This window comes from Triturus cristatus, chromosome 10, assembly GCF_964204655.1.
Source record: "Triturus cristatus chromosome 10, aTriCri1.1, whole genome shotgun sequence".
Classification (NCBI taxonomy): domain Eukaryota; kingdom Metazoa; phylum Chordata; class Amphibia; order Caudata; family Salamandridae; genus Triturus; species Triturus cristatus.
The window spans coordinates 49,728,715-49,741,831 of record NC_140593.1 but is presented as its reverse complement, the minus strand read 5'-3'; the positions used below and the strand labels follow the sequence as shown (position 1 = coordinate 49,741,831).

The 13,117-nt window shown below is 47.0% G+C and overlaps 1 protein-coding gene across 5 annotated transcripts in view; it reads left to right on the top strand.

The window, feature by feature from the left end:
- The window catches only part of LOC146788808 (SLAIN motif-containing protein-like), a 418,592-nt gene extending 409,431 nt beyond the window's left edge, over positions 1-9,161 (top strand). For all 5 annotated transcript variants that reach the window (XM_085630383.1, XM_085630385.1, XM_085630381.1 and 2 more), the window contains one exon: positions 8,016-9,161. In XM_085630383.1, coding sequence (XP_085486509.1) covers positions 8,016-8,082 — 67 coding nt within the window. In that variant the 3' untranslated portion in view covers positions 8,083-9,161. The remainder of the gene's footprint in view (positions 1-8,015) is intronic.
- The last annotated feature ends 3,956 nt before the right edge of the window (positions 9,162-13,117 follow it).

The window sequence follows — 13,117 nt, the reverse complement described above, 5'->3', positions numbered from 1 at the left end:
CCCGTGGACCAACATCCCGAGGGCCGACCAGATCCCCAACACGCGGCCCCTCGAACTCTGAACCATCTTAGCCCTGCTGACGCCGTCGCGGTTTTTCGAACTACGAACCTCCGGTGCCTGCTGAGTGACTCGCGGCCCGCTCCTCCAAGAGAATCGGCAGAGATTGCCGAGAGAAGCAACATCCCCTCAGCTCGAGGATTGAGAGCTGTGCGCCGGATACCTCGCAGAGACACTAATTCAAAGACTGTCCCGCTACCCCTTTTCCCTCATCACGAGATCGCTGCCGCTTGTGGCATTAATTCTGCACCTGCCTGCCGGATCATAAAGATCCCTGACAACTACCGATAAAAGCATATTGTCTTACAACGAATTACTGTGTGGTGTCCCTCTATCCGGAGAGAGAGTAAGCGCAGCGTGTGCGATCCTAGGTACGAGACCCTTCCAGGAAGGGCCTCCCCGCTCTTGCTCGGCCTAACTCTGGGAAAGGTGGGCCTCCGGGTGGTCGGGAACGCATTCCGTAGCCTCCCCGGGAGAACGCCTTCCAACACCAACCCAGTCAGGATAAGCACCATGCAAGCTCTAATAGCAAAATGTTAGCCTCAACACTCACTACCAGCTCGGGTGTTCATGCAGCTAATGATGGCCTCTTGCATTCTCATCGTCCCTTATGCAAGACTCCAAATGCGTCCCTTACAGGAGTGTTTGGCACGTCAGTGGAACCAGGCTCAAGGTCAGCTAACAGATCTGGTGTTGGTGGATAGCCGTACCCATCGTACTCTGTGGTGGTGGAACACACAAAACCTTTCCAAAGGGTGGCCGTTCCTCGACACGGTTCCACAGATAGTGCTAACAGCAGGCGCATCGCTCACCGGCTGGGGAGCTCATCTTCAAAACCATACTATTCAGGGCATGTGGACCCCACAGCAAAAACAATTCCACATAAATTACCTGGAATTGTTGGGGATCTTTCTAGCGTTAAAATCTTTTCAACTCCACCTAGTAGGCAAAGCTGTCCTGGTCCGTACAGACAACATAACAGCAATGCATTACATAAAAAAACAGGTGGGACACACACTCTGCAGCTTTCACACCTCGCTCAAAGCATATGGAGATGGGCCATTCCGCAAAACATACATCTCCTTGCAGAACACCTCCCAGGAGTACACAATCGGATTGCAGATCTGCTCAGTTGTTAAACACAGCAGGTCCATGAATGGGAACTTCATCCTCAAGTTCTCCTTCCATTCTTTCAGATGTGGGGGCACCCAGAGATACACCTGTTCGCCACACACCGAAACGCAAAATATCCAAGCTTCGCATCCAGGTATCCACACCCATTGTCCAAAGGCAATGCGCTCTGGCTGAACTGGTCAGGCAGATTTGCTTCTGCTTTTCCGCCTCTCCCGCTCATTCCGCTAGTGGTTCCGAAGCTCAAACAGCATTCCCTCACAATGATCCTGATTGCTCCACCATGGGTCCGACAGCCATGTTTCACAACCCTCTTGGAACGATCAGTAGTTCCTCATCAAAAGCTACGCCTCTCACCCAAGCTTCTCACTCCATGGAGAGATAAGACATCCAGATCCCAGTCAACTCAACCTTGCAATCTGGCACCTGAAATCCTAGAGTTAGGCTACCTCAATCTCCCGCCAGACTGCATGAACATCGTTAAAGAGGCTAGTCGTCCTACCACCAGAGCTTGCTATGCCGCAAAGTGGAAAAGATTTGTAATTTACTGTACAAATAACAAAATCAATCCACTAGATGCCTCTATTCAAAACATTATCTGTTACCTTTTGCATCTACAACAATGTAACCTAGCGTATACAACCATTAGACTACATCTCGCTGCAATAGCAGCCTATCTCCAAAACAGACAACACTTGTCTTTGTTTAGGGTACCAGCTATCAAAACATTTATGGAAGGACTTAAAAGAATAATTCCACCTAGAGTTCCACCCTCTCCAGTATGGAACTTAAATATTGTCCTTACCAGACTCATGGGTCCCCCATTTGAACCTCTGCAGAAATGTGAACTACAGTTCCTCAGCTGGAAAGTAGCTTGCCTAGTTGCTATCACCTGTCTTGAAGAGTTAGTGAACTCCAGGCATTAACCATACAAGAACCATCCCTGCAAATCCATCACAACAAAATAGGTAGAAATTTTTGGTTAGTCCTAAGAACCAAAGTTGTGTCTGCTTCCCACCTTAACCAGTCTGTAGAACTCCCAGTGTTTTCCCTCTACCAGACTCCGTAGCAGAACAAGCTCTTCACACGCTAGACGTAAAAAGAGCAATACTTTACTACATTGAAAGAACAAAATCCTTTAGAAAGACTAACTCTTTGTGGCTTTCTCCCCACCTCATAAAGGCAATCCTATCTCAAAAACGGGGATTGCAAGGTGGATTGTTAAATGCATCCAAACATGCTATGCTAAAGCTAAACGCACATTAACCATTCCCCCTAGAGCTCACTCCACACGTAAACTAGGGGCATGTATGGCATTCTTAGGGAACATTCCCCTAGATGACATCTGCAAAGCAGCAACTTGGTCTACACCGCACACGTTCACAAAACACTAATATGTAGACGTGCAAGCATTACAACAAGCTAGTGTGGGCCAGGCTGTATTCAGAACACTTTTTCAAACCACTGCAACAGATACAGGTAGCCACCGCTAACAGGTTAATTGCTGTATAGTCTATGCACAAGTATACGATCTACAGCTCATATGCCTCAAACGGAAAATGCTACTTACCAGTATGCATCTGTTCTTGGCATGTAGATTTGTATACGCCCACCCGCCTCCCTGGATACCGCTATCTGTTCCAGTACTATCTTACTTAGATACATTACACATGGACATCTTTTTTTATTTCTTACTAACTCCCTCATAACCCTCCATGGCAAATCAATCTGGAAATGGAGTTGATGCCCATGGGCACTATCGTCCTAAGGAGGAGTCACCTACCTCGTGACTACAAAGACTTCTTCCAAGACAAAAACAAAGTGCAAACATCCGAGCCCAACACCAGATGGCGATCTATGCACAAGTATAGGAATCTACCGTTCTACATGCCAAGAACAGATGCATACTGGTAAGTAGCATTTTCCTTAGCGATCTGGCTCCTGAAGTCATAGTTTGGTTATCTAAATCTACCACCAGACTGTATGCATATTCTGAAAGAAGCAAGAAGGCCTACCACCGGAGCTTCCTACGCAGCAAAGTGGAAACAATTTGTTGTATATTGCAATAACAACACCAATCCCTTTGATGCTTCTAAACAAAACATTATTTGTTACTTGTTACATTTACAACGATCAGGAATAGCTTGCACATCTATTCGTTTGCACCTTGCAGCAGTAGCTGCGTACTTACAGAATGGACATCTGTCACTATTTAGTGTTCCTGTAATCAAAGTCTTCATGGAAGGCTTGAAAAGGATAATACCACCAAGGACTCCTCCTGCCCCAGTGTGGAATCTCAACATTATTCTCACAAGGCTTATGGGGCCACCTTTTGAACCATTACACTTGTGTCCCTTACAATTCCTCTCATGGAAAGTTGCTTTCCTCATTGGTATCACTTCACTGAGAGGAGTTGGTGAGCTACAGGCACTAGCCATAGAATAACCCTTCTTCCAGCTACACAAAGATAGGATAGTTCTCCGCACCAACCCAAAATTCCTTTCCAAGGTAGTTTCTGCCTTTCATAAAAACCAATCAGTTGAGTTACCAGTTTTCTTTCCTCAACCTGATTCTGTGGCAGAAAGCGCTGTTCACACACACTTGATGTTAAAAGAGCTTTACTGTGCTACATTGATAGAACAAAAGACTTTCGCAAAACAAAATAACTGTTTGTTGCATTTGCTCCACCTCATAAAGGCAATTCTATCTCAAAATCTGGTATTGCCAGGTGGATTGTGAAATTCATTCAAACTTGCTCTATTAAAGCTAAAAGAACTTTAACCATACATCCTAGAGCGCGTTCCACTTGCAAAATAGAGGCGTCGGTGGCCTTTTTAGGCAACATCCCTCTAGCTGACATATGTAAGGCAGCTACATAGTCTACACCACACACATTTACCAAACACTATGGTGTAGATGTGTTAGCACGTCAACAGGCTAATCTAGGCCAAGCAGTACTAAAAACACTGTTCCAAACAACTGCAACATCTACAGGTTAGCCACCGCTTTGGGAGTATACTGCTTTGTAGTCTATGCAAAGCATGTGTATCTACAGCACACATACCTCGAACGGACAATGTTACTTACCCAGTAAGCATCTGTTCTTGGCATGTAGAGCTGTAGATTCACATGCGCCCACCCGCCTCCCCGGGTACCTGTAGTTGTTGCAGGTCTTCATTATACATTTATACGCATGGACATCTCTATACTACCCTAACTTACTCCAGTCTCACCCTTTTGCAGGAAAACATTCTAACAATGGAGTCGATGCCCATGCAAACTATCACCGAAAGGAGGTGTCACCTTACCTCGTGACTAGGAAAGACTTCTTTGAAGAAAAACAACTTGCAAACATCCGGACCCAACACTAGATGGCAGTAGTATGCAAAGCATGTGAATTTACAGCTCTACATGCCAAGAACAGATGCTTTCTGGATCAGTAACATTATCCTTCTAGTGCTTAGAAACCATTAGTGCCACTGCTGGACATTTGGTCGCCTCTGACCGTGACAAAGTCAAAGTTTGAGGCCGACTGCGGTCGAGCCCTGGTCGGATACACGAAGTGTGAGGCCCCGGTCAAGATTTTACCTTCACTCTTAGAAATGTTTATGAAGGATTTCTCACTGGTTTTCGCGCAACCTCCTCCAGCAGACTGGTTTCAGGGAGGATTCGCCGGATTGCCTTTCTGTGAGGGTCCGGTCGCCCTCTGGAGCTTTTTCACAAAAGTTCACTAAACTTCTGGAACTTTGTCTAGAATTTCCTCTGAGGGGCCAAAGTCTCTAAAACACAATCAAAGGGTCTGGAATCTCCAAGATGGTCCGTGAAAGCTTGGGACCACAATGCACCTGGACAACACCCTTACAAGTCCACTAGATACACCCAAGGCAGGGGACTCTTGGTGGAGTTGATGCAGGTGAGCTCTGTTAACCTGTAGCTTGCAGGAAGCCCACTCTTTATTCCTCTCGAAACAAGGTACAGCCAAAGGGCTGTAGTTCCAGATAATGCAGCAGGTGAAGTCAGTCAGAATGCAGGGCCTGATGGTGCAAATCAAGATTACAGCTTGGTTTTTATTCTTTATGCCTCTTGAAGCAAGGTACATCCAAAGGGCTGTAGTTAAAAATAATGCAGCAGGCGCAGTCAGTCAGAATGCAGGTCTTGATGGTGCAAATCAATTTTCCAGCGTGGCAATCCTTCTCTGTTTCAAGCAGCAGAGCTGAGAGGCTCTGCCCCTCTCGGACACTTATTCAGTGATCCTTGGGGTCACACAGGGATCCAATGCGATCCAGGGCAACACTCCAGAGCATGACCGTTTCCTTCAAAGTGTGGCACAATGGTCTCCCAAAAAGCACTATTTCTCCAAAACACAATATGGCTGAAGTCCCAGCAGAGAGGCAAGAGCTGGCTAAACCAACCTCAAGGATGGCTCCTCTCCATAGACTCCGTCCCCCTGACATATGCACATTCCTTCCTTAAGCCTGCCATCTGGCTGGGTTCAGAGGGTAGGGGTGTAAATGAAACTGGCTTCTCCTGCCTGTCTCCACCTTCTATTGAATATTATGGTTTATGACCCCTCCCCCTGGCTCTAGCATTTCTGTGCAGCAGAACCCTCTCCCCCAGAATGGCTCTTCAGCTCAGGGGCTACTTATTACCTCATCAAAGCAGCCTGGCTAAGCCACTTAACTCTGACCAATCAGGGCAGATCACTGGAAGGCTGAATTTTGGCTTACAGACAGGAAAGTCTCTTCAATTCTTGTCCGTACATTTCAGGATAAATTCAACAACATCATGTTGTTGGATTTATCAATACCATTCTAATAAGTCCTTGAATTACATTTTTCTGTTTTTCCTGGCTGGAGTTAATAACTTCTTGCCATGTTAACCTATAGGGCTGGGGATCTGCAATCGGGAAAATTAACCGAGCAAGTTCTCCAACACCAGCTCTTATAAAACATCCTTTATAAGCACCCTCCCTATATCTACAGGACTCCCACCCCTTCAACACCCAGGGGAGACTTTAGGGGTTCTGAATATGTAAAAATCTTGCGGATCCTTACTCCACAGTGCTCAGAGCACAAAAGTCTATTTTGGGAGTCACTTTACTACAATGAGTTAAGTGAAATGTGCAATTTTACTATCCCCAGGGCACACAAAACCTATTTTATAAGGGTACGCCTTATAAGTGCCTGACCCCCCCCCCCCCCCCCAACCCACTGGGACACCTAGGGGAGACCCTGGGAGTACCCAATATGCCTAAATATTGTAGTTTATTAATTTATAAGTGCCCCAAACATTAAAGTAGAGTTGGGGAACAGTTTACATGTTTAAAGCAGTCCTGCAACACATGGCTGCTTTTAAACTGACCTCCGGCTTCAGCAGTGTTCACATGCAAGTGCAGAAAGGGCTGCTGACCTCTAAACTGCCATGCCCTATTATATACCAGGTCTTAAGGGTAGTTTTAATCCCCTGCCCTATTATGTACTAGGGCCTTATGGGGGAAGTCATGCCAGTCATAGGGGTACCCTAACCTATAGTGTACTCTAGTGTATCGAGGTGTTTTCACTGTATTCTAAATGTGTTTTCTGCATTGCACTGGCCCTGGTTAGGCAGAGCCCAGGGACAGTCGTTCAGTTACAAACAAGGATGACTTTGCAACAAGGGTTTTGTTTCAGTCTCTTGAAAATGTCACTTCTGTTGAGTTAGAGCTAGAAAATAGGAATAGCATTTGTATTGCCTTGGACAAAACTGGGGGAGGCCGCTGCCAAAAGGTAAATTTTTAAGTAGCTTGTGCACTGCTTTATCTGTTTATCAGCGCCGCTCATCGGTACACTGGTTCTACTTTCACCACTCACTGCTTGAGATATGCAAAGCCACCAAGATTTGTGCCCATCTCGATGTAGTCATTAAAAGCATGCCTGCCCTCGCTGGGCTGAAGCCGCGCCTGCGCTCGCTGGGCTGAAGCCGCGCCTGCGCTCGCTGGGCTGAAGCCGCGCCTGCGCTCGCTGGGCTGAAGCCGCGCCTGCGCTCGCTGGGCTGAAGCCGCGCCTGCCCTCGCTGGGCTGAAGCCGCGCCTGCCCTCGCTGTGCTCAAGCCGCGCCTGCCCTCGCTGTGCTCAAGCCGCGCCCGCCCTCGCTGTGCTCAAGCCGCGCCCGCCCTCGCTGGGCTGAAGCCGCGCCTGCCCTCGCTGGGCTGAAGCCGCGCCTGCCCTCGCTGGGCTGAAGCCGCGCCTGCCCTCGCTGGGCTGAAGCCGCGCCTGCCCTCGCTGGGCTGAAGCCGCGCCTGCCCTCGCTGGGCTGAAGCCGCGCCTGCCCTCGCTGGGCTGAAGCCGCGCCTGCCCTCGCTGGGCTGAAGCCGCGCCAGCCCTCGCTGGGCTGAAGCCACGCCCGCCCTCGATAGGCTGGCACTGCCATTGGAGTAAACTCAGAGCGGGGAGTCTACACACTGAAACCATGTGGTGTGTGCAGTCGCTCACTGCCCTCCCTGCTTTCCCCTTGTCGGCTTTTGAGACACTTTAATAGTCTGACAACGGCGGAGAGCTGACGTGGGGACTAAGCCGTTGGAATGTTGGAACCAAGGGAAGGTCATGACTCTGCATGCTAAGGTGGGGTTGTGTGCCTATTTTTGTATGAGTATACCTGGGGGAAATGGGACCTATTGTTCTTGCCTTCTACCTCATGGAAGGGTCCAGGTGAAAACCTGTATTTCGATCTCTGGTTGTAATGAAGTAATGTCTTAATGTTTGAGTCTGCTGCGCCCTTTTATGTGTGTTGGCTGTGTGCATATATCTTCCCTAGAATGTTATCTCACCTAGTCTGTCTTTGTTCTCCTAGACCTCCTTCCTCGTCGAGAACTTCTGGTGCTCCTGCAGACGACTCCTGGAAGGATGGCTGCTACTGACCCAGCCCCAAAACACTGGACTCTTAAACCCTTAGGAATTGCTAGCCCAGCTGGCTGGGTATCACAACTTGAAGCAGAAGCTGACTTTAAGCAGGGGCTGGACTTCTTAACGAACTTTTCTTTAAGACGTTGAGCAAAAATAAAAAAGATGCAATTTTTCTAGGAATTACTGTACTAAATGGTGAATGCTGGATACATTTTCTTCCTTCGGTTCAGGATGAAATCTGATAAGTTTCAGTCCCACACATTCTGGATGAAACTGTCTTTCGACTGTATACTTTCTGGGAAATGGGGCATTATGAGCCAAGTTTTAGCTGAGGCTCAATTGGGGGAAGGAACCCAAATGCAACATGTACACTGTGCTAACTGATCTTCGAGAGTTGGGAATAGCCGGGTACTGGTTGTGTGCCAGGAAAAAGCTGAAAACATTGCTTAACTTTGAAACTTGAGTTGTTTGCAGATGAGACCCAAACCTGTTAGAAACGTAGCTATAGTTGTCATTGATTGCAACATTTAATTTAAAACTTGTATAGTATGTACACATTTGTTTTAGCTGCTCTTGACTCCAGGTTTTCTACACACTGCAGTGTAAAGTGGCAGACTTTCCTCTGTCCCTTTTTTTAATGTATGTTTTGGAGATTTATGTTTGTGTGTCGTAGACTTCTGAGTGATGGGTCTTGTCCTCAGAAAGAGGTTTGTGCCACAGTCTAGTTTTTGTTGACACCAGTTGGGCAGACGGACTGCATAACGTTTGTGCCTGTAGGTCTGACCAACGTGTTGCCATATGTAGAGGAGATTTCACATGTATTTTCTCATGTCACTTTTGATATTTCAGAAATTAAATCACTCTTTACCTGTTTTGTACAAGTTTCCTCTCTAAAGATGTTTGTTTGATATGTCAGATTGTTCTACAAGCAAATAACTCTGTTTTACACTCTGTGATGATGATTTCTTACAAAAATAGGACCGTAGATAACTGGAAAGTTCACTGCCTCTTCCAGAGTTTAATTTGTTTACTAGATGGTGAGTATTTTGTTACTGGATTGTAACTGCAATAAACTTGATAAAACAGTTGGCAATTTGACTTTATGGGCATTGAGTGGGTAATTGGGTCATCTATTTAGAAGTCTGTTCATACCCATCTGTGGTCTCCATGCTTCAGTTTTATTGCGATAGCATCCTCCTCTTCATGGTCATTGGTATCTTCCATTCATCAAATGAGGAAGTGTCAGAACATTCTGTGAGTTTGGCTGCTCCTAGTTCGTTTTCCAAAGCGTACACTACCTTTAGATGGCATGTGGCACATTCTTCCATTCTGTATTGTTCATCATGCATGCTCCATTCTGGCTCGTTGTGGGACTGGTATCAGGAATGGGGATCATCTATCGTTCCAAAAACCCCTTTTCATGAGGAATCAGCACCTGCAACCATCTGTGAGGAATCGTGCTAAGGTCCCCCCTGCGCCCATCCCCTTTTGAGTAAGGCATCGTTCACTCCCTCAGAATTGATTCATCTTGGTTCTAGCTCAGTGTGAAAAGACATATTCCTCGCTTTGTGATGAATGGTGAACATTACTAGTTTGTACTGCTTCCTTTCTGCCTTACATCTGCTCTTAAGAATCCTCACTGCTACCGTAGCAACACAACTGAGTCGATACAAGTATTTTACTGCCTAGATAATTTTTTGAAGTGACCCACCCTCTCACCATTCCCTTGCCTGTGAGAGACCAACAGTACAATCTGAGGATCCTCACTGGTTTCCATCAAATCCTCCATTGTTGTTTCCCAGACTTCCAGTCTGAGGATCCTGGATACAGTGAGGAGATCTGCTTTTCATCTAGATGAGATAGTGCAGAACATCTTCTAGTTGATTAAACCTTCATCCATGGTTCGTCCTTATACCTGTTATGTTACTGCTGTTGTTAGGCACTTTATGTCCACCTGCATCGTCGAGTTCTGTCAGGACAGGTTATGGATGAGGACTGTTTAATAAAAAGGTATATCCCAATAGAATTAGTTCTGCAAGAATATTTGTACCCAACTGTGGCTTTCATACAACTGACAGCAGAAGTTCATTGGTGGAAAGTGAGTGCGAAGTAACCTAATGAGGTGCTGTTTAGTCCCCCCCCCGGTCCCTGAATGTATTCGTGACAGACAGAATGTCAGTGTGTGAAACTTGGTCCTGTTAGGAACAGAGGAAACAAAGTAGTTTTCTGAAGCTTGGGCAATTCATCTAGCATTGGTTTGGTTTTCTTTCTTTTTTTTTCCTCTTACGAGCAAGGAGTCCTCTATCCCGTGGGCAATAATACTACATGCATTATAGGGAGAGGGTGTTATGTGGAGGCCTTGTATTGGGCACTGCAGCAGGGGGTCTGTGTCCATAGCACATCCGTCAAGGAAAGACAAGTAGCAGATAGTCTCCCTGAGCAGGTTGGCCTATGGGTGCCATGAATTGAAGCTAAATTAGGTTTTTTCTTCGCATTCATCTCCATGTTATTCTACGGTGCCAGCTGTGGATGCAGATCTCTTTATCCAGGGAGTTGTCTCCCTGACGGTGGAGAGGCATCACTTTATACAGACTAAGATCTTAGGCTTACACTATGCATTCCCGCCCATCCTAATTATATCCTGAAGAAGACCATTCCATCAGTCAGACTGAATGTTTATCGGCCTTGGCTTGGGGGACATGGAAGGTAAATTTACTGGACTTCGATGGTGTCTGCCAACTAGCCAAGCACCCTCTGAGAACAGACTGGATATTGCACCAGAGGAATCAAGTGTTGTACCTCAGCCTTCAGACCTAGTCCTTTCAAGTTGGCTTCCTCCAGAAGAAGTGATCCTTGCTTCTAGAAGGTTTTTCACCAACACTGTATTAATAGATTAGTTAAAGGTCCTTGGTATGGGGTCTGTAAGAGATGTCCTATCCTGTTCCCTGTACATTTTTGTCCTCCTCTCTCCTTTTTGGGAATTGTTTGAGGCAGCAGGTAGGTCTGGATAAGAACTCCTTAAGAAGAATGTGTTCATTTTGAAGAATTTTGATTTCCCCTCCCCAATATACAAGCAAGCCTCTTCTTGTGTGAGCTCTCAAACAACTTGTATTTATATCACCAACCACTTCAGCCTCTTGAAGCACGGCAAGCTGCTATTGAAGCTGTGCCTTCCAAGGATTTAGTCGCACATCTGGAAAATTGAAGTCAGTTATTGATTATTCTACTCGGATTCCTCTGTGACATGGAAATTGGTCTGATGTTAATGTCGCAGTAGAGACAGGTGTCAAAGTAGACTGTGGACCGCTTGACTTTTGATGGGATCAAAAGTCCACACAACAGCTTCGATACCTTAGATAATGGGGTATCTGAGAAGAGAGTAGTTCCTTTTGGTGAAGACAAAAATATTGCAGCACCATTGTGGTTCTTCTGATGCCCTTTGAGGGGAATAGGCCTCCAAGTAGATGCATTTTCAATTACCTCTTAGAAAGCACCTAGGCTTAGGGCCTCTGTACTTGACAATCTGTTCACACCTCCCTTGTCTGCAGAGGGTGTACCGGTCTAGGAAGCCACCTAATAGACATGGAACATTTTTAATGCATACATCTGCCTGTGGATTTCTCTCTTTTTTTAATTACCCCCAATGCGCAGCATTTCACTGACACTTTTCTCCTCCGCGCACAGTGGTGTAACACAGGCCCTTGCCATGCGAGGGGAGGGCCTTGAGCTGCCGGGGGCCCCCTCACCACAGTACTATGGCCTGAGAGCTCCTGATTAATTCCGGAGCGTGGCCCTCTATGTACCTTGCATGGGGGGGCCCTCAAGTTTTGGTACGCCACTGTTGGCTCTCCCACGTCGAGGAGGGCGTCACAATGGAAAGGCTCTTCACGCTACGCTGCGTGACGTCCTCGCAGCCATAAGAAGACCTTGTCAGTGTGCTGACATCCGTTCACTTTTTTCCGTGCCGTTGACGCGTAACGGTTTTTCCCCAGGCTCTCTATTTGTGGGAGTTTTCTTGGATAATGTTGCTATGACTTTGTAGTCCTTGAAGATGACTACTTCTAGAAAGTCTGGATTCAAGCAGTGCTGGGAATTTGTGGGCCAGATGTCCATCACTGACCCGCATGATGGGCTGTGGTGTTTATCTTCGGATCACGCCGTTGGGACATGTACTTTGTGTAAGCGAATGAATCCGAAGGCCCTGAAGTAGAGGGAGGCCAAGTTATTCATGGCCAAAGCCAAAAAACAGAAGAGGGATTGCAGGAGATATCAGACCTGGGCGAAGTCAGATTCCTCATACTTTGAGATCCTCCCAGAAGCATAAGCGGCGCCATGGTTCTTGGCATCGCTCTTCGAAGGGCGTGACTCTGGAGTCGGTGTCTCAGAGTCCTAGGCGTCATCGCAAAGATGAGATTTCTCCAACACCTTCTCCAGGGGTGTCTCTGGCGCCGAGGTCTGCGACTCCACCTCCAGCACCGGCGTCGAGAACTCAGACTCCACAAACTGAGCCGAATGTGCTGCCTCCACTGGCGCTGAGGCTGTCAACGCTGTTGCATTTTCACGAGGGTCATGGCCCTTTGGATGGTTCATCTCTGGCACCATCTGGATCTGAACTGGCACTGCCTCAACCCACTCCAAACCCGGTTCCTTTGGATGTTCCTACGATGCTGGTTCTGAAGTCACTGGCGGCACCGCCAATACTGAAAATGAGATCTTGGTGAGAGGCTCAAAGGGTGCTGGAGGGAGAGGAATACCAAGAGGAGCATGAGGGAGCTGAAAAAGGGGAGATTGTGGACCATGACCCTCAGTTTGAGGGGTTACAATAGGCAAGTGGTCTGGATACCTCCCCTGAGTGGTAATTGGCATCACCTAAGGGTTTACCACCTCCTGAGGTGACTTCATATCATGCTGTTATTCAAAAAGCTGTGGACATGTTGGGGTTGACACTTTCCACAGCTGAACTGAAATCTAATATCCTCACTGAGGTTCTTCATTCTTCAGCTTCTGCATCAGAACCATTGTTGCCCTTCAATGAGGCTTTAACTGAGC